This window comes from Myotis lucifugus, unplaced genomic scaffold (assembly GCF_000147115.1).
Source record: "Myotis lucifugus unplaced genomic scaffold, Myoluc2.0 scaffold_56, whole genome shotgun sequence".
In the NCBI taxonomy this organism is placed as follows: Eukaryota; Metazoa; Chordata; class Mammalia; order Chiroptera; family Vespertilionidae; genus Myotis; species Myotis lucifugus.
In genome coordinates, this window is record NW_005871104.1 from 4,392,833 (window position 1) to 4,420,313 (window position 27,481).

The 27,481-nt window shown below is 44.5% G+C and overlaps 1 protein-coding gene across 5 annotated transcripts in view; it reads right to left on the reverse strand.

The window, feature by feature from the left end:
* Positions 1 to 27,481, reverse strand: part of GALNT10 (polypeptide N-acetylgalactosaminyltransferase 10) — a 166,963-nt gene that overhangs the window by 75,422 nt on the left and 64,060 nt on the right. For all 5 annotated transcript variants that reach the window (XM_023754099.1, XM_006089104.3, XM_023754101.1 and 2 more), the window contains 2 exons: positions 12,421 to 12,523; positions 9,744 to 9,882 (listed from right to left, as the gene is read on the reverse strand). In XM_023754099.1, the coding sequence (XP_023609867.1) occupies positions 9,744 to 9,882; positions 12,421 to 12,523 (242 nt within the window). The remainder of the gene's footprint in view (positions 1 to 9,743; positions 9,883 to 12,420; positions 12,524 to 27,481) is intronic.

The window sequence follows — 27,481 nt, forward strand, 5'->3', positions numbered from 1 at the left end:
AGAGACCTGGAAACAAGCTGTCTGCCTGTACCTGTCTGCCTGCCAACAGAAGAATGGTTGAATAGATTAGATTCCTGTGGCACATTACACAGCTATTAGGAATGTGACCATAATATATTCAACAAACAAAGCTACTTGTAGAATAAAATATATAATAGTACAGTCATATTTTTATAAAATAAAACCCCAAACCTCTTCATGTATCTATACATGTTGCCTAAGCAAAGGAAAAGCTATAGAAAGCTAAACTGTTACCATCCACTACCTGGGCAGATTTAAGAATAGAGAGAGGAGTGTATATGGTGGGGTGACTACTGATTTCTCCACTCAAAAAAAGTGCAGAAAGGAGGCTTACAATTAGGAGGGAATTATGTTCTGTTCTCGGTAAGAGTGCCCCTAAACTAAGCTGCTCTGTGCTTGTCTTATCATGCTGCCCTTGATACCATCTTAATGAAGGGAGAGAATTGGTAATCGCCTTTATCTTCCAGTCATTATTCTCTTTTTCCTTAAATCCTTTCAAGGCCAATACCACTTAGCAACCAAACTCATCTCTGTGGCCAGTGTTACCGAGTGCCTTTTATCTGCTCCTGGACAAGCGAGGTAAGGGAATGCAACCTGAGTAGTCTGCTGGTTGTGTCCGTTTATCTGGCCAGTCCTGCTTGCTATGCCTGGTCCCAGAACTTTCATGCACAAAGGGTGAGAATTTAAGAATGTCTCCCTCCTTCTCCGTGAAGAATGGGTCTCAGTCTGTGTGTGATGCAGCAGAAAGAGCACATGCTTGGGTCCAGGTCTGTGTCTTCTTTGCCTTCTCCTGGCTGTGTGAACTGCAGCAAAGAGCTGCACTCTCCTGCCTCAGCTTGTGCACCGGTAAAATGGAGCTAGTGAACCCCCTCAGATACGATTCCAGAGAGGCTGGAATCACACGGGAGTTGTGATAACGTTTTTGTAAACGAGGAGATAATGTTGAAACAGAGGATGAAAAGTATTATCACACAAAACCTCAAAGTGGGAACGAGGAAGGCCAGGCTGGTAGAGCACTCCGCACAATGCCTGGCACACGGCACTTGATACGTGGGAGCCGTTACTATTGATGGAGAGCACAGCTTCCACTTCTATCAGACTAAGAAAATGCATCTGTTTGCAGAAATGATAAAAGAACCGCAGGCCACACACCAGCGTACGTGGAGGTGGGCTGGTTTCCACCTAGCATAAATCGTAGGGACGCATGCCCATGTGATTTTTAGACGACAGGCAGCCATTTTTGCTTGTAAGCCATTTATCTCTGCAATTGCAAGCCAAGGGCTGAGTTCATTGAAACCTATTTTTTAAATTACAGAAAACAACTTCGATTTGAGAAATGTTATTGGCTGCCATTTTATTTTAAGGCATATGAGCACCTTTAAATCCCAATACTAGGTCTGATGGATCAATACTGTTGTCTTGGAAGAAAGACTGCTGTTCAGAAAGGAGTCGTTTAACTTAAGAGAGCCTTACGAAGTCTCCTGAAAAGTCGGTGATACTACAAAAAAAAAACAGAAACCCAAACAAACCTGGATTTTTTTCCTTTCCCAGCTCACAAATCATTCAGGCTCCAGCCCCTTTCTCTCCCTCTCCCACTTCCCACGCAAATGCCTGGCTAACAACCTGCCCAACTAGGGAGTCTGTACCAGTCACATTCCTGGGCATGTCTGGGGCGTTCATCTTAAACTAAAGTACTCCATCATAAGTGTCAAACAAGCTTACTCCACCACGCGATTTAAGATAAAAAGGGTAAAAATTGCTAATATGTAAAAAATATGTCGCCCAAGCCTATCCCTGCTCTATGGCACTGTGTGTGTGTGTGTGTGTGTGGGGGGGGGTGGATCTGGGTGTACAGAATTTTCTGGAAGAGTGTACAGAATGCGTGTTGTTTCTCAATTTTTTGGTAGAACCCACCAGTGAGCCCATCTTTGTGAGAAGGTTCTTAACTACAATATCAATTTGTTTGCTGGACACAGGGCTATTCAAGTTAATCATTTCTTCTTGAGTAAGCTGTGCTAGTTTGTGTCTCTCAAGGAATTTGCCATTTCATCTAAGTTGTTGAACTTACAGGCATAAAGTTGTTAAGAATATTCCTTTATTATTTTCTTAATAGCTACAGAATCTGTAGTTATGTCACCTCTCTGATTCTCGATATCAATACTTTGTGCCGGTTAGTCTGGTTAGAAGTTAAACAATTTAATTGACCATCTCAAAGAACCAGCTTTTGGTTTTATTGATTTTTCTCTTATTGGTTTCTATTCTCTAGTTAATTGATCTCTGCTTTGATCTTTTAAAGTGTCTATTCTATTATTTTGGATTACTTTATTCTTCTTTTTCTAGTTTCTTAAAGTAGAAGCTGGTGTCATCAATTTGGAGACCACTCTTTTCTAACATAGGCCTTGAATCTTACAAATTTCCCCAGAAGTACTGCTTTAGTGACATCCACAAATTCTAATATTATTTTCTTTTCACTATGATTTGGTTCAAAATACTTTCTAATTTTCCATTTGATTTCTTCTCTGACCCATCTGTTATTCATAAATTAGTTACATAGTTTCCAAACATTTAGAAATTTTAAGAGATTGTCTGTTACTGGTTTCTAAATTTTATTCCACTGTGGTCAGAGAACATATTTGATATCACTTGAAACCTTTTAAATTTATAAAGACTTGTTTTCTTGGTTCCAGAATATGGCCTATCTTGGTAAATGTTCCCTGTGCACTTGAAAAGAATGTGTGTTCTGCTGTTAATGGCTGGAGTGTTCTATAAACATCAGTTGGGTCATATCAGTTGATGGTGCTACTGTTTAAATCTACTATATCCTTGCTGATTTTCTGTCTACTTGTTCTATGAATTACTGAGAGAGGAGTGCTGAAATGTCATAATTGTGGCTATATATATAACTCCTTGAAGTTCTATGAGCTTTTGCTTCATGTATGAATAATCCCTTTATTATTATGAAATGAACTTCTTTATCCCTGGTGATAGTCTTTGTTCTGAAATCTACTTTGACTGATATTAACATATAGCCAGCCACTCCAGCTTTTGTTTGACTAGTGTTAGCTTGGTAGACAGACCTTTTTTTATCCCTTTAATTATAACTTATTTGTATATTTATATTAAAAGTGTGTTTCTCACAGGCAGCATGTACCTGAATCTTGCTTTCTTATCTAAACTGACAATCTCTGCCTTTTAACAGAAATGATTAGAGCATTTACATTTAACATGATTATTAATGTGGTTAGGTTAAATTCCATCATTTTGGTACTTGCTTTTGATTTCTCCTTTTGGATCTGTGTTCCCCTTTTCCTCTTTTCCACCTTCTTTTGGATTAATTGACTATTTTTCATGACTCCATTTTATCTCCTTCATTGGATTATTAGCTGTAACTCTTTGTTTTGCTATTTTAGTGCTTTTAACATATAAAGTCCACCTTCACCACTTCACAAGTGGTACTAGAACCTCAAAATAGTATATTGTCATTTCTCCCCTCTAATCTTTATGTTGGGATACATTTTACTTTTACCTACGTTTAAACTCAACAATATGCTATTTTTTTGGTTACAGAGCAAGATATCTTTTTAAAAGATTTAAACAATTAGAAAAATAGTATATATTTACCCACATGGTTACTATTTCCAGTGATCTTCATTCTTTGTGTATAAAGATTTCTATTTCCACCTGGTACCTTTTTCTTCCCCCCTGAAAGGACTTCCATTAACATTTCTTATAGTACATGACGGTTGTGATGAATTCTTTCAGCATCTTTTGTGGCTGACAAGTATTTATTTTGCCTTTATTTTTGAAAGATATTTTCATGGGGTACAGAATTGTTAAGTTAGCAGAGCTTTTACTTTACTCTTAGTACTTGAAAGATGTTGCTACACAGTGTTCTTGCTTGCATTGTTTCCAATGAAAATTCTATCATCCTTATTTTTGGTCCTCTGTCAGTAATATGCTTTATTTCTCTACTTTAAAATCTTTCCTCTTCACCAGTGATTTTCATTAATCTGATTATGATGTGCCTTGGTGTTGTTTTATTTTTATTTCTTGAGATTGGGTTTCACTGAGCTTCTTGGATCTGTGGTTTTATAGCTGTCATTCAATTTGAAAAACTTTTGGTCATTATATCCCTTGTCTCCTTATGAACTCCAATTATATGAATATTCAACTACTTACAGTTTATTAATATTCTTCATTTTTTTAAAATTATTTTTTTCTCCCTATGTTTCAAGTGGTTTCTTTACTTATAACTTCAGGTTCACTAATCTTTTTCTCCTGCAATATCTGTTCTACCACTGATTCTATTTACTGTGTTTTTCAACTTCGACACTGTTGCTTTCATTTCTAGAAGTTCATTTTGGGTCTTATCACATCTTCCATGTCTCTAACTTTTTAAATACATAGAATGCAGTTATAATAACTGTTTTTAGTGTCCTCTACTAGTTCTAACATCTATGTCAACTCTGGGCTGGTTTTGAGTATTTTCTTCAATATGAGCCATGTTTCTCTATTTATTTGCATGCCTGATAATCTTTGGTTAGATTTACCCTGGTTAATTCTGAATATTTTTGTTTTGAGGTTTGACCTGGGATGTAGTTAAGTTACTTAGAAACAGTTTGATCCTTCTGGGTCATAATTTATGCTTTTTTTCTTTTACAAATGACAAGGTTTCCTAGTCCGAGTGGTGGGAAGAGGCACTATTCTTGGCTCTGCATGAGAGCGAGGCACTGCTCCCTGTAATCCTCTTGGACGATCCCTTTCTCAGCCTTCGGTAGCTTTTGTACAAGAAGGAGTTCATCAGTAATCTGCTGAGTATGCAGGGAACCTTTGTAGCTCAGTCTCCGTGCAGCTCTCTCCTCTTCAGTACGCTGTCCTGTGAGCTCTTTGCCTCGGTGGTCTCCCTGGACTCTCAGCAACATCAGATGAACTCAGGAAGTCCTCGGGGCTCTACCTGGGTCCCCCCTCCCTGCATCGTGGCTTGAAAACTCTCTCGAGGCAATAAGCTCAGACAATTTATTGCTCTCCTCATTTGTTTCCCGTCCCTTTAGGATTACTGTCCTTCATTTCTTGGTGTCCAGAGTCTTTTTAAAAATTTTTTCAGTTGTTTTAAGCAGGAGAGTAAATCTGGTTCCTGTTACTCCAGCTTGGCCCCTAAAGAGCATTTTTAATGTCTCTGTGTACATTCACATTGGGGCACTAATATTATTATTACTACTACAAATGTGGTTGGCTTTAATTTCCTGTTCTTTCAAATTGTCACTCCCCCTCAGCCCCCCAACCAGAGTATATATTTAATACACGTTTGTCAAACTTAGGCTATAACTCCCTCCATTGTTGCTTTTGTAAACTGTTGGGGATGTAAAGGTGCTCAATAAATACTACTAGCCTATTATAGTAATATGAACTTGTAAGTTCTTTTCAGGAAATTCAGCACGCACCATAAATTAACCATGTTAATTTAACAAAAAGCAAAAAGCAAAAGGGAGCATGGAACCAGGAATCTGGTAGACCTGGGTCTTTTATTGCAACGGGTTCCATTCAGGTTCATTCATTTCTGGAAGCTACACCCATGGACTGGATTTGGAGAAAGCAGTCAGGACTGTAGGCTGTTTTCATTCCCACTGTGGACAGTCTTCACATGGGAGAAACTGATCACTCAACAGAGGACTCTGCTTAGGAACCTTCAGGCCTGGGTCACTTCAGCAGCTGGGGCTCCACTGCCATCAGCTCTGTGCCCGAGGGGCCTCCATGTGCGGTTGTCAAGCAGCCCACAGAGCCCCCTGGAGCAGGGAAAGTGGGCCAGCCCACCAGCCAGCCTCTGTTCTGCTCCCTGGGCAGGAGGTGCAGAGGGCAGGTCTGCTCAGAGCCAGCTGGCCGCCTCTCACATGCAAGCCCAGCAAGACAGGCTGAACTTTCTAGTTTCCATTCTCTGTGGCTGCACGTTCTCCCGTGCGGCTTCTGGGGAAAGCCAGTGCAGCTGGCACAAACAAACAGCCCCTCGACCCTGTTCTTGACATGCTGCTGCCAAAATTCAATTCGAAGGAATAAAAGGCAAACATAAACCCCAGCTCCTGCTGGGAAAGTTGTTTAAGTGAAAAGAAACCAGAGGGAATGAGCAGCCCAACTGCTCTCATTTATTCACACATTTCTGCTGTCACAGAGCAGGAAAGTCCGTCCCTTCCCCTCCCCCAGAAAAAAAGAAAAGCTCTTCAAGACATCTGTCAACTCATTTCTGAAAAGTCAGCTTCCACAACTGGGAATTCTGAAAAAGGGGGGTGTCAGGAGCACTGGGTTTAGCGACATCTTTTGCTGTAACGTGGATGCTGGCTGGGTGGGTGGCTGGTAACCGAGGAGCCTGTGGCATGTTGCAGCTCAGTTCCCATCCACCCAGAACAAGGGTCTTCGCCTTACTTCTGTCCTGGACCCTCTGCCAGGCTGGTAATACGTATGGACACTTCTGAGAGCAATGCTTATAATTCATAAAATAAACTATATAGGACTGCAAAGGAAACCAATTAGACTGAAATATAGTTATCAAAATAATAAAAAATGTAAACTACAGTAATACATGTGCTTCTTGAGGAACACAGGAAACCATAAGATCTAGTGCAGTTCTAGAAACTACCTTCCGTTCAAAGTAGTGATGGGTGCCCACCACCTTTCAGGGCTATCTGTCAAGTGATGAGACAGTACATGATTTCTTGTGGTGACGACATCACAGGTGCTGTGTTGCCTGCAGTCATAACGGAAGGGAGCACCACATTTCAGTTAGAGGTCAATGAAAAAAGAAAGCCATGTTTTTCTCCTCTGTTTATAGAGCCCCCCTGAATTCTCTCCTCGGACCGCGGAGCTCTAGGTTAGGAAGCCGTCTCTTTCTCAGCTGTCAGGAAAGAGCACTGCGCTGGGGGACAAAGGGCTGGATCCTCATCCTGGCTCCACTTCTAACAGGAAAGACTCAGCCTTGTAATTCGTAAGCTGAAGAACGCGTACTGTCTTGCCCAGGCAGTTCTCTACCTGTAATGTTTCTCCCCCGTTCCGCAAAGCCGGGTGGGGGTGTCCCCTGAGGTTCCAAGCACTCTCTGCCTACCACAGTTACTGGTCTTCTCACCGTGGCGCAATGAGCTCCGTATGCCCCTGTCCCACCCCTTGCACAAAGCAGTAATAAGGGCTCATTTAGCACTTTGTTCTCGGTGTCAAGCACAGGGCCTGGCACACAGAAGACCATTAAGTATATACAGGATGGGGCAAAAGTAGGTTTACAGTGGTGAGTACGTGAAACACAGTTTATTGTTGTATTATTAATTACTGTTATTTTCCATACGAGCAACTGTAAACCTACGTTTGCCCCACTCTGTATTTACTGGATGAACAGATGAATGGCTGGATGAAAGCTGTGACCACACTCAGCTTCTCTCTCTCATTCTAAAAATATTTCTACTTTGTACCAGTTCTCAGCCCTGGTTACACGTAAGAATTGCTTTTAAAGATTTTAGAAAATACAGGCGCAGGCTGTATCCCCAGAGATTGAGAGCCCAGTGGCTTAGAGTGCTGTCCTGGCCTTTGTATGTTTTCAAAAACACCCCAGGCACAGCCAGAGTTGAGAGCCCACAGTACCATGGAACAGCTGAGGTGAGGGAATAAACCTCCCAGATGAACTTCTTTCCCAGAGCCGGACAGATGATATTAGTGCAGAATTCTAAACTCTGCAAGGGGCTAAACTCATAAATTGAGTTTCTGACCCTCAGAGTCAGGTCACAGTTCTGAATCCAGACACATTAGCAATATCTGAGCTATATTCTCAGACTTGGATGAAAAAATTCTCAGGCTTGACATTGAAGACCATGAAACAAATTGCAAACCACACAGGGGAGCAGCCCGAGGTCCCCCGTTTCCTCCCCTCCCTACGAGAAATCCTTACGAAAAGGGCCCCATCCTGGGCAAGCGTGCACTTTGTAGGCGAGTTTCCTCACCTGCCAAGTGGAGATAATAGTACGGCCAACTCACTGTTGCAGGAACTGGCGGATGTAATGGGGCTGAAAGCATTTTGTGAGTAGCCGAACCTGCTACCAAGATTAATTCTTGATTATTGCATTCTACCAATTGAGCTCTGACAGGTGGAGAGACCTTATAGCTCGGTGATTAAGAACACAGATTCCAGAGTCAGAATTTCCGCATACAAATTCTGGTACCAGCCCTTACCTGCTGTGTCATTTTGGGCAAATTATTTAACCTTTTTGTACCTCCATTCCCCAACTGTAAAATGGGGACAATAAAGGTACCTATCTCGTTGAGTTTTTGGAAAGTTTGGCCGAGTTGATGCACTGAAAGTGCCCAGAACACAGCTCTAAACCTGAAGTGTGCCTCAGAATCATCTGGAAGGCTTGTTAAAGCACAGAGTGCCGGGCCCCACCCCAGAGCTTTGGATTCAGTCGATCTGGGCTGGGATTTGAGAATCTGCATGCGGACAAGCTCCTGGGTAATGCTGGAGTCACTGCTTTGGGAACCACTGGCTTAGAATGATGCCTGGCATAGAGTAAGAACCTTATAAGTTAGCCGTTATTATCTTTTCCTGGGCTCTACTTTTTAGTCCCTGAACAGAACCCTTTATGCTCCAGTGCTACTCAGAACTATCTTCGTGTAGAAGCCAGCGTGAAATCTCCTTGCAGTGGTCCCCACAGTGTGGACCCAACTCTGCTGCATGAACATCCTGTGGGCGCTTATTTGTAATGCCAGCTCTTAGGCCTCAACCCAAATCTAACGATTCAGGAATTACAGGAGTGAAGCTCAATATTCTGTGTTCTAACAGCCCTCCAGACGACTAATGCACACCAGTTTCAGGACAATAGCTCTACTAGAAAATCACACGACCGCCACAGTAACCCTACTGAAAATGCCCGGGAGGCAGATGGCTTCCAGTCTAGAGGATAGTTTTTTGGTGGACTGGAGCCCAATACCTGGCTCAGTCCTTATTCACCTGTGGCCTTATATGAATTATGACTTTAAGCCCAGCCCGGCGAGGCTCAGTGGTTTAGCGTCAACCTATGAACCAGGAGGTTACAGTTCTATTCCCGGTCAGTGAGGAAGGCAGGAGAGAGAGATAGAAACATCAATGATGAGAGTCATCGATCAGCTGCCTCCTGGGATCCCCACACCGGGGATCAAGCCTACAATCCAGGCATGTGTCCTGACCAGGAATCGAACTGTGATTTCCTGGTTCCTAGGTCGATGCTCAACCACTGAGCCATGCCGGCTGGGAGCCACAGTTACCTTTATAATCATTACATATGTCCCCTCTCAAATGATTTGAGGTAGCTTATAACAAGACATAAATATACACAGGAGAGCTAAAATAAAGATTAAAAATAAGAAACACCACACACAGAAAGTGGAGAGTAAAGGCTGAAACTGTCATTGCAATTGTCTTCTAAGTTGAGGTCTGAACTTCCCCATGGGCCAGAGTCCAAAGGAAATGCAGAGGTTCCCTGTTCCCACCGTCTGAACACAGAAAGGTGACCGGCTCTTTTAGGGAGACATCATCATCCCTCTGCCACAGCTGCTCTACATTCTAGAAGCATCGACCACACGAACCTTCCCACAAAGCCCCGTGTAACAGGAGGGACTCTCCTCCAGCAGCGCTTCGTGTACCTGCTTCTTTAATTCTCAACAAGAGCCGAGGGCAAACTCCTTCCATCCCAGCGGATAAGAGACGTTACACTTACTTCGGGTGCCGAATATCAGGGAGAGAGCGATTCAGGGAGATCTTATCGCTGACGTAGATATTAAATCCATTTTCTCGGTACGCCTGATCCACTCTCTCAGCATCCGTCATGGGGTACGGTCTTCCTTGTTCTCCATTTCCTGGGAGCAAAGAGCAAAGTCAATGTTGCTAATTGAATGGCGCGGGGAAGAAGGATGAAGAATATGATTCAACCACAAAGATGAAATCGGGTGCTGGATACAGAATGTCCGTGCAGGTTTTGCAGGGGGAAGTGTACAGAGGGGAGGGGAGTGAGCATTCAGTCACGGCCGAGTCACACACTTTATAGAGCTTGTCCTCATGTAATCTCCACAGGAAGCATGTGGGTGAACATGAGCCCTCAGCCTATCGATGGATAAACGAGGACTCAGAAAGGCTATAAGCCAGGTCTGTGGGTTCCAAAGCCTATGCTCCCTCCACTCTGCCAGGAGCCCCAAATATCCCTGATCGGGAGGGTCTAATCGCCCAGAGGAAGACCAGGTCCACATATGAGCTGATCAATCCTGGGTCAGTCACACCACCTCTCTGACCGCAGCTGACTGGCTCTGGTACCCACAGCCTGGTAAGAGTCCAATAGATGCTGTGTAGGTGAGAGCTTTTTGTAAATTATAAAACACTATATAAATGTGAGGAAATGTTATGGTTATTCTCCAGGCAGGGCAAACTTTATATGTAAGTCAAAATTGCCACAAACGATACAAGATGCTTTTGAGTTTTTTAAAGCCAGCAAACAAATTAAGGTCTGCCCAGGCTCGGGCAGGACTGCTTGGAAAGTGTTGATGTGAGCTGCAGACTTGGTTGGATAAAGTGCGATTCTTTCTTTTCTCTGCACAATCCAGCTAGGAAAAGCGCTTCTGATGCTCCAGGAAATTGTCCTCAGGGTTCCCAGGATGCGGATGGGAAGTGGGAATGTCCACCCCGAGCCTGCAGGAACAGCCCAAGAATCCGACATTGCCGATGGTCCTGAAGGAATGGCAGTAAGATCGGCTGGTCAGACAGGACCTCATCTTCTGGCACTTATGCTCTGAGCATCGTCCCATGCAGTTTGTAAAATGAATGTGGACAACATGAGCTTGATGGGGAGGTGCAAGCTAAGAGGTGGGGCCCAAGGACTGTGGCTACTCCAATCCTGCCAGACGAGGGAGAGGACTCCCCTGTCTGTATGACGCTCCAGGTAAAACACAGTGGGCCAGTGCCCGGGACGGGTTCCACAAGGGACTCAGATGCAGCAGAAGCAGCTCTCTCGGGGCGGGAGCCTCAGGAAGGCAGGATGGGGAGCAACTCATATTTAGGCCCTGGAGCGGGCAGGGTGGAAGCTGTAGTCCAGCCCTGCTACTTCAGCTCTGTCACCCTGGGCGTGCCTTTCGCCTGTCTATGTCTTGGTTGTCGCCTTTGTATTAATTGGGATAAGAAGGTTCAGTGTGATGATTAAGGAGGTAATGCAGGGCAAGGTGCTTGGTACCGTTAGCACTGGTCATTATTATTCTGAATGATTTCTCCAGGGCTTACTCCTTTCTTGCTAGTTAGGCCGGTGTGCTAATAACTCTGGTACAATTGTCTGGAAAATCGGCTCCTTTCAGATGTCTCCTTTTTTAATTTAAGCAGCCCTCCCCCACCCTAACTCTTCATTCTAAATTACTGGCACACGGAAAAATGCATGTCGCGTCTTTAGATTTCCCTGAATTTCAGTTATCATTTCAGCTCTATTCAAAGCCTGTTGTAATCTGGTTTTGTCATAATGTACTTTTAAAAAAATCAATAGTGGGTGCCTTTAACTGAGATAAAAATGAATAAAATACCAATCACTTATATGTCTACAGTGTTTTCCAGTGTAAAGCTACTTCGTACCAATACCCTGAGATTGTCAAGGCATGAGCTCCAGTGACAGATGGGGAAACTGAGCTCAAGGATTATGGACTTTTCCTGATGGTCACATGGCTGAAAGGGGTGTCAGAGCTGCCCTCCTGACTCCTAGTCCAGGCTCTCTACAAACAACCCTCCACATAACTTCCCTTCCCAACTCCCCAGCTGTAACAGAAACTGCTCCGAAGACGAATTAGCCAAAGAAAATGTTAGGTGAAGCCCAATAAATTCATTCAGCCTCGTGGCTGTAGGGCTGGTAGGGGTCAACTCTGCCCTCCAGACCTGGGTTCAAATTCCAAGCCTGCCTCTTTCTCACTGTGTGCCGGTGGGCAGAGGACCCCACCTCTCTGAACTATAGGTCCCTTCTCATCCAATGGGCCATAAAGGTTGATGTGGGGATTCACCGAGAAAATGTGCTGTATGGAGCGTGAGCCGTGCTCACTGTAAATATAACATCTCTTAAGGGGGAGACATTTTTTATCGCTCAATAAAGGTGGCAAGGCAAATTCCTGAAAGCAGTGGATCTGGTGATTAAAGGTGGCAAGGCAAATTCCTGAAAGCAGTGGATCTGGTGATGTGAGTGGAGACAGGACGGGGCCAGCTCACAGGTGAAGAGAGGATTCCAGAATCAGGGGAAGGGAGGGTGGTGGGTGGCAGATGGAGAGGAGTTGACAGGAGGTCCAGACACCACATGCATACACACATCACATGCACATGCAAGCTCACATGCATACCCTCTCCACAGGCCTACCCGTGGATGGTACCTCTCTACGTACCTACACGCTGAGCATCCCTTCTGATGGCTTCTTTGTCATGCCAGTCCTTCAGCTTTTGTCCATCTCCCAAGAAAAATATCTTCTTTTGCTGATTGTGTGATCCCTTAAAAAAAAGAAAAAGACAAAAACTGTGAAAAAGAAAAAGGGAAAATAAGTTTAATAAGAGACCCAGAAATTACACTGCCCAAGGGAGCTTTTGGTATTGATTGAATGTCTGTCAATTATTCATTTATTAACCCCCTTGGTATACCTCTGTTAGTGCCACCCAGGTACACAAAGGTCAGGACAATGAGAGGCACAGTGTCCACCCTCTTAGAAGTCAGAAACCAGCAGGAGAAAAACCCAGATGGACAAACATTCCTTTCACTTGAGAAAAAGCAGTACGTGTGGCGCTGCCAAGAGAAATATAACAACAACACGAGCCACAAATGTGAGCCACATTTGCAACTTTACATTTTCTAGTATTCACATTGGGAAGAAAAAGAAACAGGGGAAGTTAGTTTTGATACTATATCTTATTTACCCCAATATACTCTATGTAAAATATTTCACCACGCAATGTAAAAAATTCATTGAGATACTTTACTTTTGTTTTTGTTTTGTACTAAGTCTTCACAATCCAGTGTGTATTTTACACTCGTGTTCATCTCGATTCAGGCCCCTTGCAAGTGCTCAGGTGGCTGGTGGCTACCTCACGGATGGGGCAGGGCAGGTGGCCCTCAGATGACAGGCCGGCAGAAAGTGCTACAGGAGTTCACCTCCACCTGGGAGAACTGGAGAAGGTTTCGGTTTCGTGACATGAAGGCGTTTGGGCTGAGCTTCAGAGAGGCAGAAAGGAGGGGCAGGCAGGGCAAACGGCCGGGGCACAGACTCCCAGGGGTGGTAGAGTCGCAGAACTAGGCCTGGCCGTGTTCATTTCTAAAGTCACAAGGAGGGTGAACACTGGGCGACTGTGTGGAATGTGTGAACAAACAGTTGAATGCTGAAAGGAAACAGGACGATGCAACAGCCCCCAGAGAGCAGCTCCCACGGGCCTGGCTCTGAAGCTGTTTATTATGTGTCTGGGGAGAGAGCCCAGCCTCGCGAGCCACATGCGGCTCTTTGGCCCTTGAGTGTGGCTCTTCCTTTGGCCCTTGAGTGTGGCTCTTCCACAAAATACCACGTGTGGGCGCGCATGTACGGTGTGATTGAAACTTCGTGGCCCATTCAAGGAGCCAAAGAGCCGCGTGTGGCTCGCGAGCCGCAGTTTGCTGACCACTGCTCTGGGCCCATTAGAATCAGTTTCCCTAATTAAACGAGGCTGCATGCCAGTGCCTGGGGTCACCTGAAGGTGCCAGATGCTTTCCCACGCCCATGGAGAAGTCTAAAGACTCAGACCTTCCCAAGGTATCACTGCTTAGGTATCCCGTGTTCCCTTGGATGAGATTGGCTTTCCACATCACCTTGCCCATTAAAATTCCCGCGAGACAGTCCTTGCCACTGTGACACACAGAATCCAATAGTCCTATTTCCTATGTAATTAACTACAAAGGCCCTGAATGTGTGGTGTGCCGGAACGTCAGCCATAGAAAGAAGCCACCGGGATAAAACAGTCCACATGCCTGTTTATTAAGTCCCTGGCTGATTCTTGAGTTAGCAGATTGTCTACAACAGTGCAATATCCTTACGACAGCTTTAATGATAATAACAATCCGTTGTAGTCCCTCCTACAGGCCTCTCTGAGTTGCAAGAAGAAAATTCTGAAAGCTGGCGTGCCGGATGGCTTGGTCAGGGACGGAAAGAAAAGAAAACAGAGGCCACGGGCCCGCAAACAGTTCTCGGGGTTCACAGAAACCGCAGAGGCTGAGCTGGAAGTTCAGCCTTCGGTGCATTTCAACTGTGCAGAGCTACATTTGAATGCCTCAGTGCTGCCTGGGGGATGAGGGGGCTGAGGGCAGGAGCTGGACCCTCCGTCAGTCAGACCAATCAGACCAGCAATGCATCTCTCTGTTTTCCGTACTCAGGATCCGGGTGGGATTTCATTTTAAAATGGTCCTCTGCTAAAAACAAAATTGACAACCAAATCTCCAGACAAGTGAACAAATACATATACTTGGAAACTGAGCTAGGGCCACCTCCATGTTTCGCAGACAGGGAAACGGAGCCTTGGCGTGGGTCAGGGACCTGCCCAAATAGATATGTCTCAATGTCACAACTGATCGATCGTGAGCTATTTAGCAGTTTTTCTCCAGCCCTCCTTCCCAAGGCCTTTTCCACTTTCTGCTACCCAAAGACTGAAACTTCAGTTGTTACTTTAGGTCACTGGGGGAACCCAAGAGGCTCTGCAAAAGCCTTAACAGAAGGTACCAATTCGAAGTGATTCTCAAAGTGTGGTCTCTGGCACAGCAGCACCCGCACCACCTGGAGCTAATAGCAGAAGTTATGGAATGAATGAGGGGCTGGTTTAGGATAGAGAAGAAATTCCAAGGGTTGGATCCGTGCTAGGATGAAACAGGACCATTTGGAAGATGTTAGAAGAGGCCAGGAATAGGCTGTTCAACTGTTCATCAGGGCATGAAGGAGGAAATCAAGGGCTGGTTAGGCTAGTGCTGCTCACATTTTATGTGCAGCAGAATCCCGTGGGGATCTTGTTCAATGCAGGATCTGTTTCCGGAGGTCGGGGGGGGGGGGCTGCAATTCTGCATTTCTAACAAGCTCCCCGGTGATGCTGATGGTGCTGGCCCATGAAGCACACTTACGTGACCTTTAAAGGACATTTTAAGAGTCTAAGATTCCATGAAGGGCACAGTTTCCTCCGTATCCTCTTATGTGAACGTCTTCCCACATGGCTGGGAATGGGACATGGGGTTGAATCTCACAGTTGTGACCTCACAGAAGCAAACTCCTTAAATCTTGTTCTCAGGATGAGCAGTGAATTGCTGAACTGACGGGGTAGAGAATAAGGTCCCCAAATTCTAGAAGTTTCACACCCACGGCTTCTACCATCTCCACTGTCTTTGCCTTAAAGATGTATGTCCCTCTGGGATGATCTGCAGAGAAGATCTGTGCTGCTTAGGTGGTATCATGAGTCCTCCCATCATCCCTAAAGTAAGAGACCTTAGAGCTTGCTGACACAGGGGGGTTCTGCATGTCTAAACATGTAGCAGTAGAGGGTCCTCTAATATCCTAGCTAAGCAGCTGCTCAGAGACAATTAGCCCTTCCTTCCTCATCTTGCAGATGGGGGAACTGAGGCCCAAAGAAGCCATACTACTTACCCAAGGCCACACCAGCAGGCAAGAGGAGAAGAGTCTGTGGACTCCCGGGCTAGTTTTCAGTGGAGAGAACGCTTGCAATATGACCTTGGACAAGCGACAGGAGTCACGGGCACCTCAATTTTCCTACCTGGAAAATGGAGATGGCACTACCTGCCCAAAGGATACTGTTAGATGAACTGAGAAACATCTCAAACCGTATCTCCTGAGCACTTTCAGAATTTACACACAGAATGTGGATAGCAACTCTTTTAGGGTTTTAAGAAACTAAATTGACATGTTCTCATCAAATCACCTTGATATAGGACTCAAATTTTACTATATGGGTTTAAAAGATTCCAATTTTACTATATGGGTTTAAAATATTCCAGTAATAGGTCTGAGCTGTTGGTAGGAGAAAACAGAGCATTCAGAGCCCAAAGGGCCCTATCCACAAACCTTAATAAAATTTGCGTCAATTTCAGGTGGTTTAAGAGCCTCTGAGGTTCATCCGTAGAAAGCTCATAGATCATCCAAACTATCACCAAATGTTTACTGAGAACCACTCAGTACCAGGCACTGTGCTAGGCACTGGGGGTACAGGCAAGACAACACAGATTTCACGTAGGCATGGGGTTTATAGCCAGATCACTTTCTCTCAAAGGGTGGCTCTTGGGAGACCTCATTATAGATGTAAATTCCTGAGCCCCACACTGAACCTATTAAATCAAAGTATCTGGTGATAGGAAGCCAGGATGATGTGTTTTTAAACCTATTCCCCATATGAGTCTGATTCACAATAAAGGTGGAAAAACACTTGTCTAAATCCAGCTGCTTTATTTTACAGATACAAAATCTGAGACTAACAGAGTAGGACAGACTTGTCCTAAATCCCTTAGCTTGTCAGCCCCCCAAACCAAACCAGATCTGGCTGTTCTCTCCCTGAGATAGACTGTGAGCTTCTTGCAGGCAAGTGCATGTCACTGTGCTCTCCGAGGCTGATACCTGGCTCACCTTAGGCCCTCAGTGGAATGAGTGAATGAATGAATGCTTGCTCATCAATGTGACAGGTAGTCTAATGACTCAGCACATTCTGGTTCCAGAGTCGGAAAAGCCTAGGTTTTACTTCCTGGGCAGATGGACCTCAGTTTCCTGGACCGAAAAATAGGGGAAACTAACAGAATGATCTGCGGGTTGTTGGGTGGATGAACTGAGTTAATCTCCACAAAGCATCTAGCTTGGTGTCTGGCACAAAGTTAGGCCCTCCCAATAAAGGACTGCTACTATTAATACGTTCTTTTCAGAGAAAGGTTGTGACACGATGTTTGCGATGGCCATGTTTGGGGGACTAGGAAAGGGATGGGAATCTAGTAATAAAACTGTGAGCCCTGCAGAGGCAACCTATTTCACACCTGAGCCAATTCAACTGGCTATTGCTGATAACAGGATTTAGAGTGTCCTCATTAACAGGTCATATGGCCCCGTGGAAACCCAGTGTTCCTCAGGAAAGCAAAGTGTTCCTAATTAATAATGGCATTCTACATTAGAAACAAATGCCACACGACCTTTAGCAACAAGAAAGGCTTGGACAATGCTTCTCAAAGACAGCAATTCTTATGCAATAGCGGTCATTTAATATCATAAAAACAAACAAAAAAAACCCCCACACCTAAAATTCCAGTCCAGAGGTAATTTAAAGTTTCTTTAATTCACAGATCTGTCTAGGAAAGTGGTGATTATTTTCCTTCAGGGACCATCTTTTGCTACTTTTCTTCTTCTCAGTTTGCAGATGTCCTTTTGCTACAGGAAGCAAAGGGGCGGGGAAGGAGAATGGCAAGAGAGGAGAGGGAGAGGGGGTGGGGGAGGCTGGCAGAATTAATGTGGAAATCGCAGTAAATAATAAATTGGAAATGGATTTTGACTGGCTCCTCTAAATAACTGCTCCTGGTATCTGAGTGCTTTTACTTAACGTTCCCCTGGAAGAAGTGATTAGTGTTCAAACAGCCACACACTCACACACGCAAATGGAATTTTAATCTTTTGTTTAATCACTACTTAGTGTGCCGGGCACCCTTTGGAGGGAGGGAAGAAAGGTGGTGAAGCAAGCCAACTGTATCCTGCCCAAGAAGAAAGACCTGTTACAGTGCACGCTCTAATCCCAGCACTGCAGACTCCGCAACTACTGCTCAGCACATCCGCGTCGCTGGCCGAGCTGGCCAGTGTCTTCAAGATAATGGGAAAAGAGCCATATGCTCTGAAATGGCAAAGCTGAAAGGAAAACTGAGGGGGTCGCCTGCTTCATTCCAGGTCTGAGGACATATTACAGACCAGATTCTGCTGCAAATTTAGGATGGCTTCCCCTGGGCCCTCCTCTCAACTACCCCTACAAAGGAGCTGAAATGATTTTGTTTTGAGGTTTAAATGACACTCTATAATTCCAAACATTTGGTAATCTGCTAAGTAGATTATTCTAATAACCTTCCTACACACACACACAAACACACACACACACACCCCCTCACAACAAAGCATTCCTTAAGGTTGCCTTCAAGGTTATACTTCAAAAAGGGCAGGGGGGACGTAAGCTAGCCAAAGGTGTAAAGTTACTTTAAGCAAGGGAGTTTAGACAGTTGGATAAATGTACTTTTTCATGAATTTTGAGGACATACGCTAGATTGTTTTATTTATTCGTTCATTCCACAAATGAGAATAGGTCATTGAAGAACTGAGGACCTGGTATGGCCAAAGAATTGTAGGGAGACAAAGATAAATAAATAGTTCCTGGCCTCATCAAAAATCACGCATAGGAGACAAGTAGATGAGACAGAAAAACACACACACTGTAACTAAGGGCCTTGAAAGTTGTACAGAGACATTCTACAGGCATCGTGAGACCCAAAGGTTAGAGTCTACCTGAAATGATCAGGGAAGAATTCTTGTAGGAACAGAGTCTTTGGGAGTTACATGGAAGGATGGGTAGGATCAGGACTATTAGCAATGGACGGGTGGAATCCATCTGGAGAGAAAGTAAGGGCAAAGAAATGAAGGTTAGAAAGTAAGAGGCATATTTATTTAATGGCAAGGGGCCTGATTTGGCTGGAGTGAGTGGGGCACAAAAGAATCATGAGCAATGAGGGCAAGAAGTCTGGACCAGAATCCAAGGGCCTTACACTTGAGCTGTGTGGCAGGTGGGAGCCACAGAAGGTGTTTGAGCAAGAAACAAGCTGGAGTAGAACTCAAAAAATAAAATACGTTACTACCTACCCACTTGCAATTAATCTAAGAACCTCCTCTTCTCGGGAGGGATGCAGGGAGAAAGATAATCGTTTTCATTAGGAAGAAATGTTCCCTCTTTGTAGGCTGAAGACCACTCTCATCCTGGCATCCAATACGTTAGACTAATGGGGTTGACCTGAGCCCAGCCCCTATGCAGTAGGCTGCTGTTCTGGGGGTGGTGGACACACAATACAGTGCACAGATGATGTGTTGCAGAACTGTGCTCCTTGTAACCTCTATAATTTTGTTAACCTAGTGTCACCCCAATAAATTCAATAAAAGGGGGGAAAAGAAGTATAAATCGGTAGTAACAAAATAGTCATGGATATGTAAAGTACAGCATAGGGAATCCTATATAATAAAAGGCTAATATGCAAATTGTCCCCTTGGGAGATCAACTGGGAGTTTTATCGCTCGCTATGACGTGCGCTGACCACAAGGGGGAGGCATGGAATATGGCAGGCGACCAGCGGCGGCGGGGTGCTGAGAAGCGAGGGAAGGAGGAGGTGGGGAGGCGGGGAACCTGATTGGCCCTGATTGCTGGCCAGGCCTAGGGAATCCTACCTGTGCACGAATTTCGTGCACCGGGCTTCTAGTATGATCAATAATATTCTAATAACTATGCATAATGTCAGATGGGTATGAGATTTATTGGGATGATCACTTAGTAATTTATATAATGTCTAATCACTGAGGATGTACACCAGAAACTAATATAATATTGTACGTCAACTGTTATTGAAAAATAAAAAATAATTTTAAAAGATTTTTAAAAAAAGAGTTCCTATGGCATCTTTCTATTCATAAAAACATCACCAAACTTCTAAATGAAGACCCAAAAACACTTGTAATATTAAACACTGGAATAAATGTGAGCTATATATACATTTAAGAAAGATTAATAAAAACAAGTAAGATCACTATTTTCCAACCTTATTCCAGTTCAGAGTCGTGGGTGGCTGGAGCCAATCCTAGCGGCTCAGGGCACAAGGAGGGAACCAACCCTGGTCAGGACGCCTAGTGCCACGAACACACACACCACATTCAGACTGCGACAAGACAGACACGTCAACTCCCCAACCTGCACATCTCTGGGCTGTGGGAGCGAACCAGAGGAACTGGACAAAACCCATGCACATGTGGGGAGAATGTGCAAACACCACAGGGTCTATCCCCCCCAACCCTTGTCAACATGATAGTGAAACAGCATTAAACGAAATGACATTATTTGAGGACCTGCTGTACTTCCAAGGGCAGAGCCATACCACCATCCAATTCACCGTTTTGTACAGATGATTCTAGAAAAGGTCATTTCCTGCGTAAGGTGTAAATGCTCATTAAAGTACTTTTTTTAAGCACCAGAGGAGGAAGAAAAAAAAAAAAGCCAAGACATTTTGCAGTGTCTGTTATCTAAAGGGCAAATGAAACCTATAATAAGTTTTCCATTTTAAAAGACAATGGCAACTTGAACCATTTTCTTGAGGAAGTTTCTAAATGTTTTATCACTGGGGGAAAAACAACAATACTCTGACTGATCATTTGATAATGTTCATCTGAGTCTGTCACCCACCCATTCATCCATCCGTCTGCCCGTCCGTCCATCCATCCATTTTAATGTTTAATGAATACAAGCACATGCAGGCTCTGTGTGAAGTGTCCAGGAGACACTGGAGAGCAAGAGAGCCAAGGGCCCTGACTCACAGAGCCTACACTACTGTGTGTGGCAGGGGGTTGCAGACTTTAATCCAGAACCACAAATAAATAAAATAGTTAACAGTGGCTCGTGCCTAAAAGAAAGGTACGTGGTGCAAAGAAAGTCCCTTTCTTTCAGATCGGATCAGGGTGATCTCATCTGTTCAGGGAGGTCAGTAAAGGCTTCCCTGCGGAGATAGAGTATGATTAGGTGTTAACTCATTACCTCAGAAGGCACCGTGATGACTCCAACCAAAGAAAGTCATCGGTTTTAAGGATGGAGGAAAAACTGCCTACACTGGACTTTAGAGAGGTGGTTTATTTTTATATTCCATGGACGACTGTCAAGGCCGGTACTGATTTTATGTTATTTTCCCCTAAAGTGGTGTGTTTATTATAGCCCAACCCTTTCACAAGATGAAACTTGACTATATTATTGCCATTCTATCCACTTCATAGATGACCAAACTGAGGCTCGGGGAGAAAAGTCATATGAAAAATATTTTGCAAAGTGCCAGCCACCACCCGAGTGTCATCATCACAGCTAATAGTCCGCACCTCCCACCTCCGCCCACTCCTTCCCACATCTCAGTGTCTAGCAAGTGGCCAGGCAAGCAGTTCGTTCCAGGAGAGGAAAACTTGCTGAAGCGAATCATTCTTCTGCACCTTGTTCACTGGGGTCTTGAAAGTCTCAGCAGCTCTGATGTGTGATCAACCACAGGAAACCCTCTAACAAGTGTTCTTTCCAGAGGCTAGAGCTGAGCATAACAGAGGGCCATTATATTGCTCTGCAGAGCAGATGTGGATGGGTAAGGAGAGAGGCAGGCAGAATTGGCACGCTGAGTAGAAGGCAAGTTCCAAGTCTTTCAAGGACCAAAAAATGACTGCAAACCCAGCCGATGAGTCTTCTAGTTGGGGAGTTGGGATTGAGCCACCAAGCAACAGAGTCATTGCTCCATTGATAGTAATAATTACAATCATCACCGCCTACATCAAGCATGTCAAACTCATGGCCCACAATGAATATTTTTGCAGCCCAGCCAATATAATGGTGTGAGCAGTTATTTACAATCTCCTGTCAGATCCAAAATTACTGACATTCACCTTGGGTCAGTTTTGAAAGTAATCACTTCGAACAAGATTTCCCCCCAAGTAGGAAAGATAGTAGCAGAGAAGAGATGCCAAGTGTCAGGAAGAAAACATTAATTTTACCATTGCTCTTGTTCTTTTTTTTTATACTATACTTTTCGAAATACACCTACGTTTCTATGAAAGTCGAGGCTTTTGTTTTTTTTGCAGCCCACATAAACTTAACCTTGTTTATGTGGCTGTGTTAGCCTTTGAGTTTGACATGCTTGCCCTACATCCCAAAGATGGCAAAACAAAGTGTGTAAAAGCACTTGCTTCAGAGTCAGAAAGACCCACTGGGAGTCACAGTTCTGCTGCTTACTAGCTATGCGACCTTAGGCAAGTCACAGTTTTCCCAAGCCTGGGTTCCCAACAGGAACCGGGGCGGGGCGGGGGGGGGGGGGCGGGGAGGAGGGAGGCTAATAGTATCTAGCATAAAGGTTATTGTGAGGATTAAGTGACAGACAGCAAGTCAAAGTTCTTAGCAGCATTTGGTATTTTAAAAACACTAAAAATCATAGCTACAATTATTAGCTATTATTTGGATAGTGCTTTGTAATTTACAAAGCACTTTCACATATTTTATCCCATTTCTTCGCTACAGTCACAAAGGATGAAGGCAGGCATCACCAACCTGGCATAATATTCTTCCTGCGGACACCTGAGAATTCTCAGCACTGTGCTCCCAGAGGCCCTCACCACTCAGTGTTGCCTGAGCTGGAAGAGTGAACTCCCAAGTACACCTGGCAGGCTGACATCCACGGGATGATTTCTACAACAGATCTTCAAGCTGGCAGGCTGTTACTGCTTACGATGGTCCCCCCAAGACGGGGTAAGGTGGGGTGGGGAAGCAGTGACTGATGGCATCCCCTCTTCTGGTGCTGCCCCCCCCCTCCCCCACACACACACCTTAGTCTCACTCTGGCATTCTTATTCTCACAGAATGATCTCTTAGACATACGCTGCCGCAGTGAGTATAACCACGAGTGTAACCACACAGCAGGCAGGATGGCTTTCTCAGAACACCATTCTGCTATGAAATTAGACACTCCTGCAGGAATGGCTCCACACTATCAGGCGAGCCTCCCTGACCTCCCTGACTAGGCAATGTCCCCGAGCGGGCCCTTAGAGCATCCTTATTGCTCCTCTGTGATGTCACATTCATTTGGGTGGTGATTTTATTACTGTCCCCAAATTGTGAGCTCCACGAGGGTGGGAGATGGCAATTTTTGTTGAATGAATGAATGAACAGAGACATCTTTTGTTTTATCTTTTCTAGATGAAAGAAAGTCATCCATGATTAGGCAGTCACAAGGATTTAATACCATAAAGGGGTTCTGAGGATTAACTTTATCCTCTGACTAAATGGCTTCAGGTCAAGTTAATGAGCTACAAAACTCTAAAAGAGAGCCGGTTCACTTGATCCTAAAATGATTTCTAAAATATGCAACAGATGTTGAACTCTTCTACCTTCTTCCTTCATTCATTTCAAACTGTGCATTCCTTTCCTTAAGGTTCGCGCAGAAATTGCTGTATGTCCCCTAGGAGCCGTTCTCTTTTTCTTCCAGAGTAACAGGAATTTTACTGGGAATATGACTGTTCAGAATAAAGATGGCATTTCCCAGGCAGTCTTGCAGCTAGATGTGGTCAGACTGGGTTCTATCCAGTGAGTTGTGAGTACAGGTGTTGAGGCATCCATGGGACCTACCTGAAGAAATCACAGGTGTGCGCCTTTGCCCCTCTTCTTTATCCCACCTACCTTGCTGCCTAGAATGCAAACGCCACCATGCTGGATTCCGAGGTGGAGGTCCATGCCCTTGGGATGGGGAAGCTGTTAGTGGGAAGGAGCCCAAGTTCCTGAGGACTTTATGGAGCAGGACTGTCATATCAGCCCTGGACTGCTAACCTCCAGACTCTTGTGTGACAGACAGATGAACTGCTCCGGTGTGTAAGCCATTCAAATATAATCTTAACGGATACAGGTGGTCTCTCGAAGTCTGAAAGCCTGGGAAGCCACTTGGCGTGGTGGTGAGGACCCTGAAGGCCCAGCTTTCAGACTCCTGGCTCTGCATTCAGGAAGAGCGGGACAGGGGGCAAGTCCCTTGTCTTTCTACGACTCCACTCTCCGACTGAACAATGCAGGCCAAAATAATATCTGTCCATGACATGATTATCTATACAAAAAGAAAATGATGAGAACTCTACAAAAAAGCTAGTGTAATTAGTGAGTTTAGCAGTGGCACAGAATACAAGGTTGACATATAAAAATCCATTGTATTTCTAATGAAACACTGAAAACTGAAATAAAACATACCGTTTACAAAGGCATCAGAAATGCTAAATATTTGATGGGTAAATTTCACAAAAAATGTGCAGAACACTGCTGAGACAAATCAAAGATTTAAATAGAGAGATGTATCATGTTTATGGATCAGAAGATTTGATATTGTTCCTCACTCCCGAGAAAGCTAATCCTTCCAATTTTCAACCCTTACATATTCTCATGCTCTCTTGGAGATTCACAAAGTATATTAACATATTTATGGTCTGCGAAGTCTCATAGAAAAGAAAGCTGCCTAACTTTGTTTAATCCAGCATTTCACAAATTTATTGGAGAAGTTCCCCCACCCACGAGAGAACGATTTATATCCTAGGAAACTCGTGGACCTCGTTTTGAAAATGTTATGCTAATAATGACAGGGTTTATGAGGGAGAACACAACACAGGTCCTCCCCTCTGCAATGTACAACTGGTTTTCTGTTTTCGTTAAAGCACACAGACGTGGAACAATTACACAAAGATTTCAAGCTGACCTACTGATGTGGAAGGAGACAAATAAAGCTTGTGATAATGTAAGATCTTTCTAAAGGAAGGCCTTGGTCAACTGCTGAAGCACATGTCATCCATCTGTCTATGCCCCCATCCATCCATCCATCCATCCATCCATCTAATAAATGTTTATTGTACAACTACTGTTTGTTGGCCTTGGGTTAGGTGCTTTAGAGAATATCATAAAGGACACAGAGTTTGTCTAGGATACAGGCCAGATTTGAGATAATTTCATTCTAATATTGCTATTGGGACCTTGGAGAAGAACCACGAATTATTCTCCTAGAATCATTGTTCTGGGGATGGTTCTGCAGAAGGCACTGGGTTGAACACTGATGGATGAGCATCCTGTGGTCTGGTGAGGGCACCACATGAGCAAAGGCGGTATGTCGCCCAGAAATATTCCTCTTTTATGTTCTACTTGCATAGAAGACTACAGACGTTTTTATAATCCTTGCTTCTTATAACTGTGGTTAACAGATCACTTTACATATTTTTTAATGGTTTCTCCTACGTAAATTTCTCCGCCAAACCCTTGTTTGGGAAACAGTGCATTTGAAGTTGGGAGGGAGGCTCTTTTTTTCTATTCTATAGAATTTAGGAAGATTTCACAGGATGACCGGGTTGGGTTGATTGAAAGTGGCTCCAGTCCTCCACCCCTCCCTGTGCCCACGTCCTTTGCTATGGAATCATGCACTCCTCCCAGTAAGAGGTCGGGTCTATTTCCCCACCTTCTGAACCTGGGCAGGCCATGACTTACTTTGGCCAAAAGAATGAGGCAGTAGTGACAGTGTGTCAATTTTGAGCCTAAGCCTCCAGAGACTTGGACTCTTTCACCCTGTTTTTTGTTCTTCTGTCTCCTCTAAGGGGACAGCCTCGGCTGGTATGCTAGCAAGATGTGAGGGGCAAGTGGAAGATGAGACACGTGGGGAACCGAGGTCATCCTAAGCCAGCTGACAGATATGGGAGAGCCCAGCCAAGGGCAGCAGAGCCACCTCGTCCACCACGGCTGACCAGGGATGCAGGAGAGAATCCAGCCAGACCAGAGAAACCACCCAACTGATTGATCTGTAGACCCATAAACAAGAATATATGGCTGTTGTGTGAAGCCACTGAGTGTTGCTACAGCTACAGTCTGTTAAGCAGCACTGTTTATGGTGATAAGAAGTAACAAAATGACCTTGAAGAGGATTCAGAGACTTCAGTTTAGTTCTGTGACTGCACCCAAAGGCACCAAAATAGAAATACAACTTGGAACCCTGTTCTCTTGCTTCATTTTAAAATATTTTTATTGATTTCAGAGAGGAAGGGAGAGGGAGAGAGAAATAGAAACATCAATAATGAGAAAAAATCATTGATCGGCTGCCTCCTGCATGCGCCCTACTGGGGGGTCGAGCCTGCAACCCAGGCATGAGTCCTTGACCGGAATCGAACCCAGGACCCTTCAGTCCCCAGGCCAACACTCTATCCACTGAGCCAAACCAGCTAGGGCCTGCTTCATTTTTTAAATATCCAACTTGCACCTGCCTGTCAATGCTTCATTCAAATACTATAGTCTCAAAGAACCCTAATTCGATTCCCCTCCACTTAATCATCTCTCCTCCCATTGACCTCTCACTGCACTTTCTCTCCCCTTCTCTTTTTGGAAGTTAGCACTTACGGTCTCAAATTATAGCCATTTGTATCCATGTCATTCCTTTTTACTGGATTCTAAACCAATGCTTTCAACTATCTGTGATGAAGAACCACTTTGCTCTAATTTCCCATTCGCTGCAAACCAAACCATCGTGGTAGGCAGAATTCTAAGAATGAGCCCCAGTGACCCTCATCCGCTTACACGCCCCTCCCCTTCGAGTGTGGGTGGAACCTGTGAATACAATGAGCCAGTCCTAGGAATGCTAGGCAGTTATGTTATGGATTCAGCAAGGGACTCAGAGAAGCTCAGTAACTTGCCAGGATCACAGCGTTGATAGGCAGTGGGCCTGTGTTCATAACCACACTTTTGCAAAGTGAATGGGTCTTCTCCCAGCTCATACCATTTCACTGTCCCTTCAGCATCCTGCCTATCAAAGCCCCAGGTTCAATTTTGCCTGAAATGGCTTCACAATCCACCTTGAAACATTTCCCAATCAATTCAACCCAGGGGCAGCAATCCAAGGGTGGCCTGTTTCCCGTCCCCCAGAGTCTGAGTGACACTCAGTCGGTGCACAGCTCATCCTTCCCAACTGCTGGCCCCACAGGAGGGCAGGGTATGTGTAGCTACAGCGGTGACAGCAGCAGCCTATGCCGCAGGACTAGACCCCTCCTCCCTCCTCCCTTTGCTAAATAGAAGGCGAGCAAAGGACTGGAGAAGTGGGAGGGGCCTGAGAGAAGTCACTTAATTCTGTTATTTTCAAACTATGTTCAATGGATCCCCCTTCCTGATGCTGCAACTGGGAGCTGGGGAGTCCTGGCAGGAGGGGCTCCGACTTCTTTGTCATACATTCATTAGGCTTTCAAGTAAGATTATGTGATAAGTGTTCCAATGCTTAAAAACAAAAAGTTTGAAAATCAATGATTTAAGCCAACCCGTTCCTTGTATTTTTTAAAGACAAACCTATACTTTGATTTGCAATTTTAAAAATAATAAAGGCACATGGTGAAAGTTTCAAAAAGTCAAAAGAGTATACCATGAAAAAGAAATCTTTCCTTACTCCCAGCCCCTGGTCCCGCTCTCTGGAGATAGCCACTATTAACAGTGTCTTGAGTGTTCCTTCCAGAATTTCTGATGAGAAAACTGAGCCCCTGAGGCTGGCTTGTCTGAGATTGCTCAGCCGGGCCTATTTATGGATGTTACGCTTCAGACATTTCTCTCTTCCTTTAGAACTTGCAAGTCTTAAATGTTTCCACAGATTGCAAACTCTCT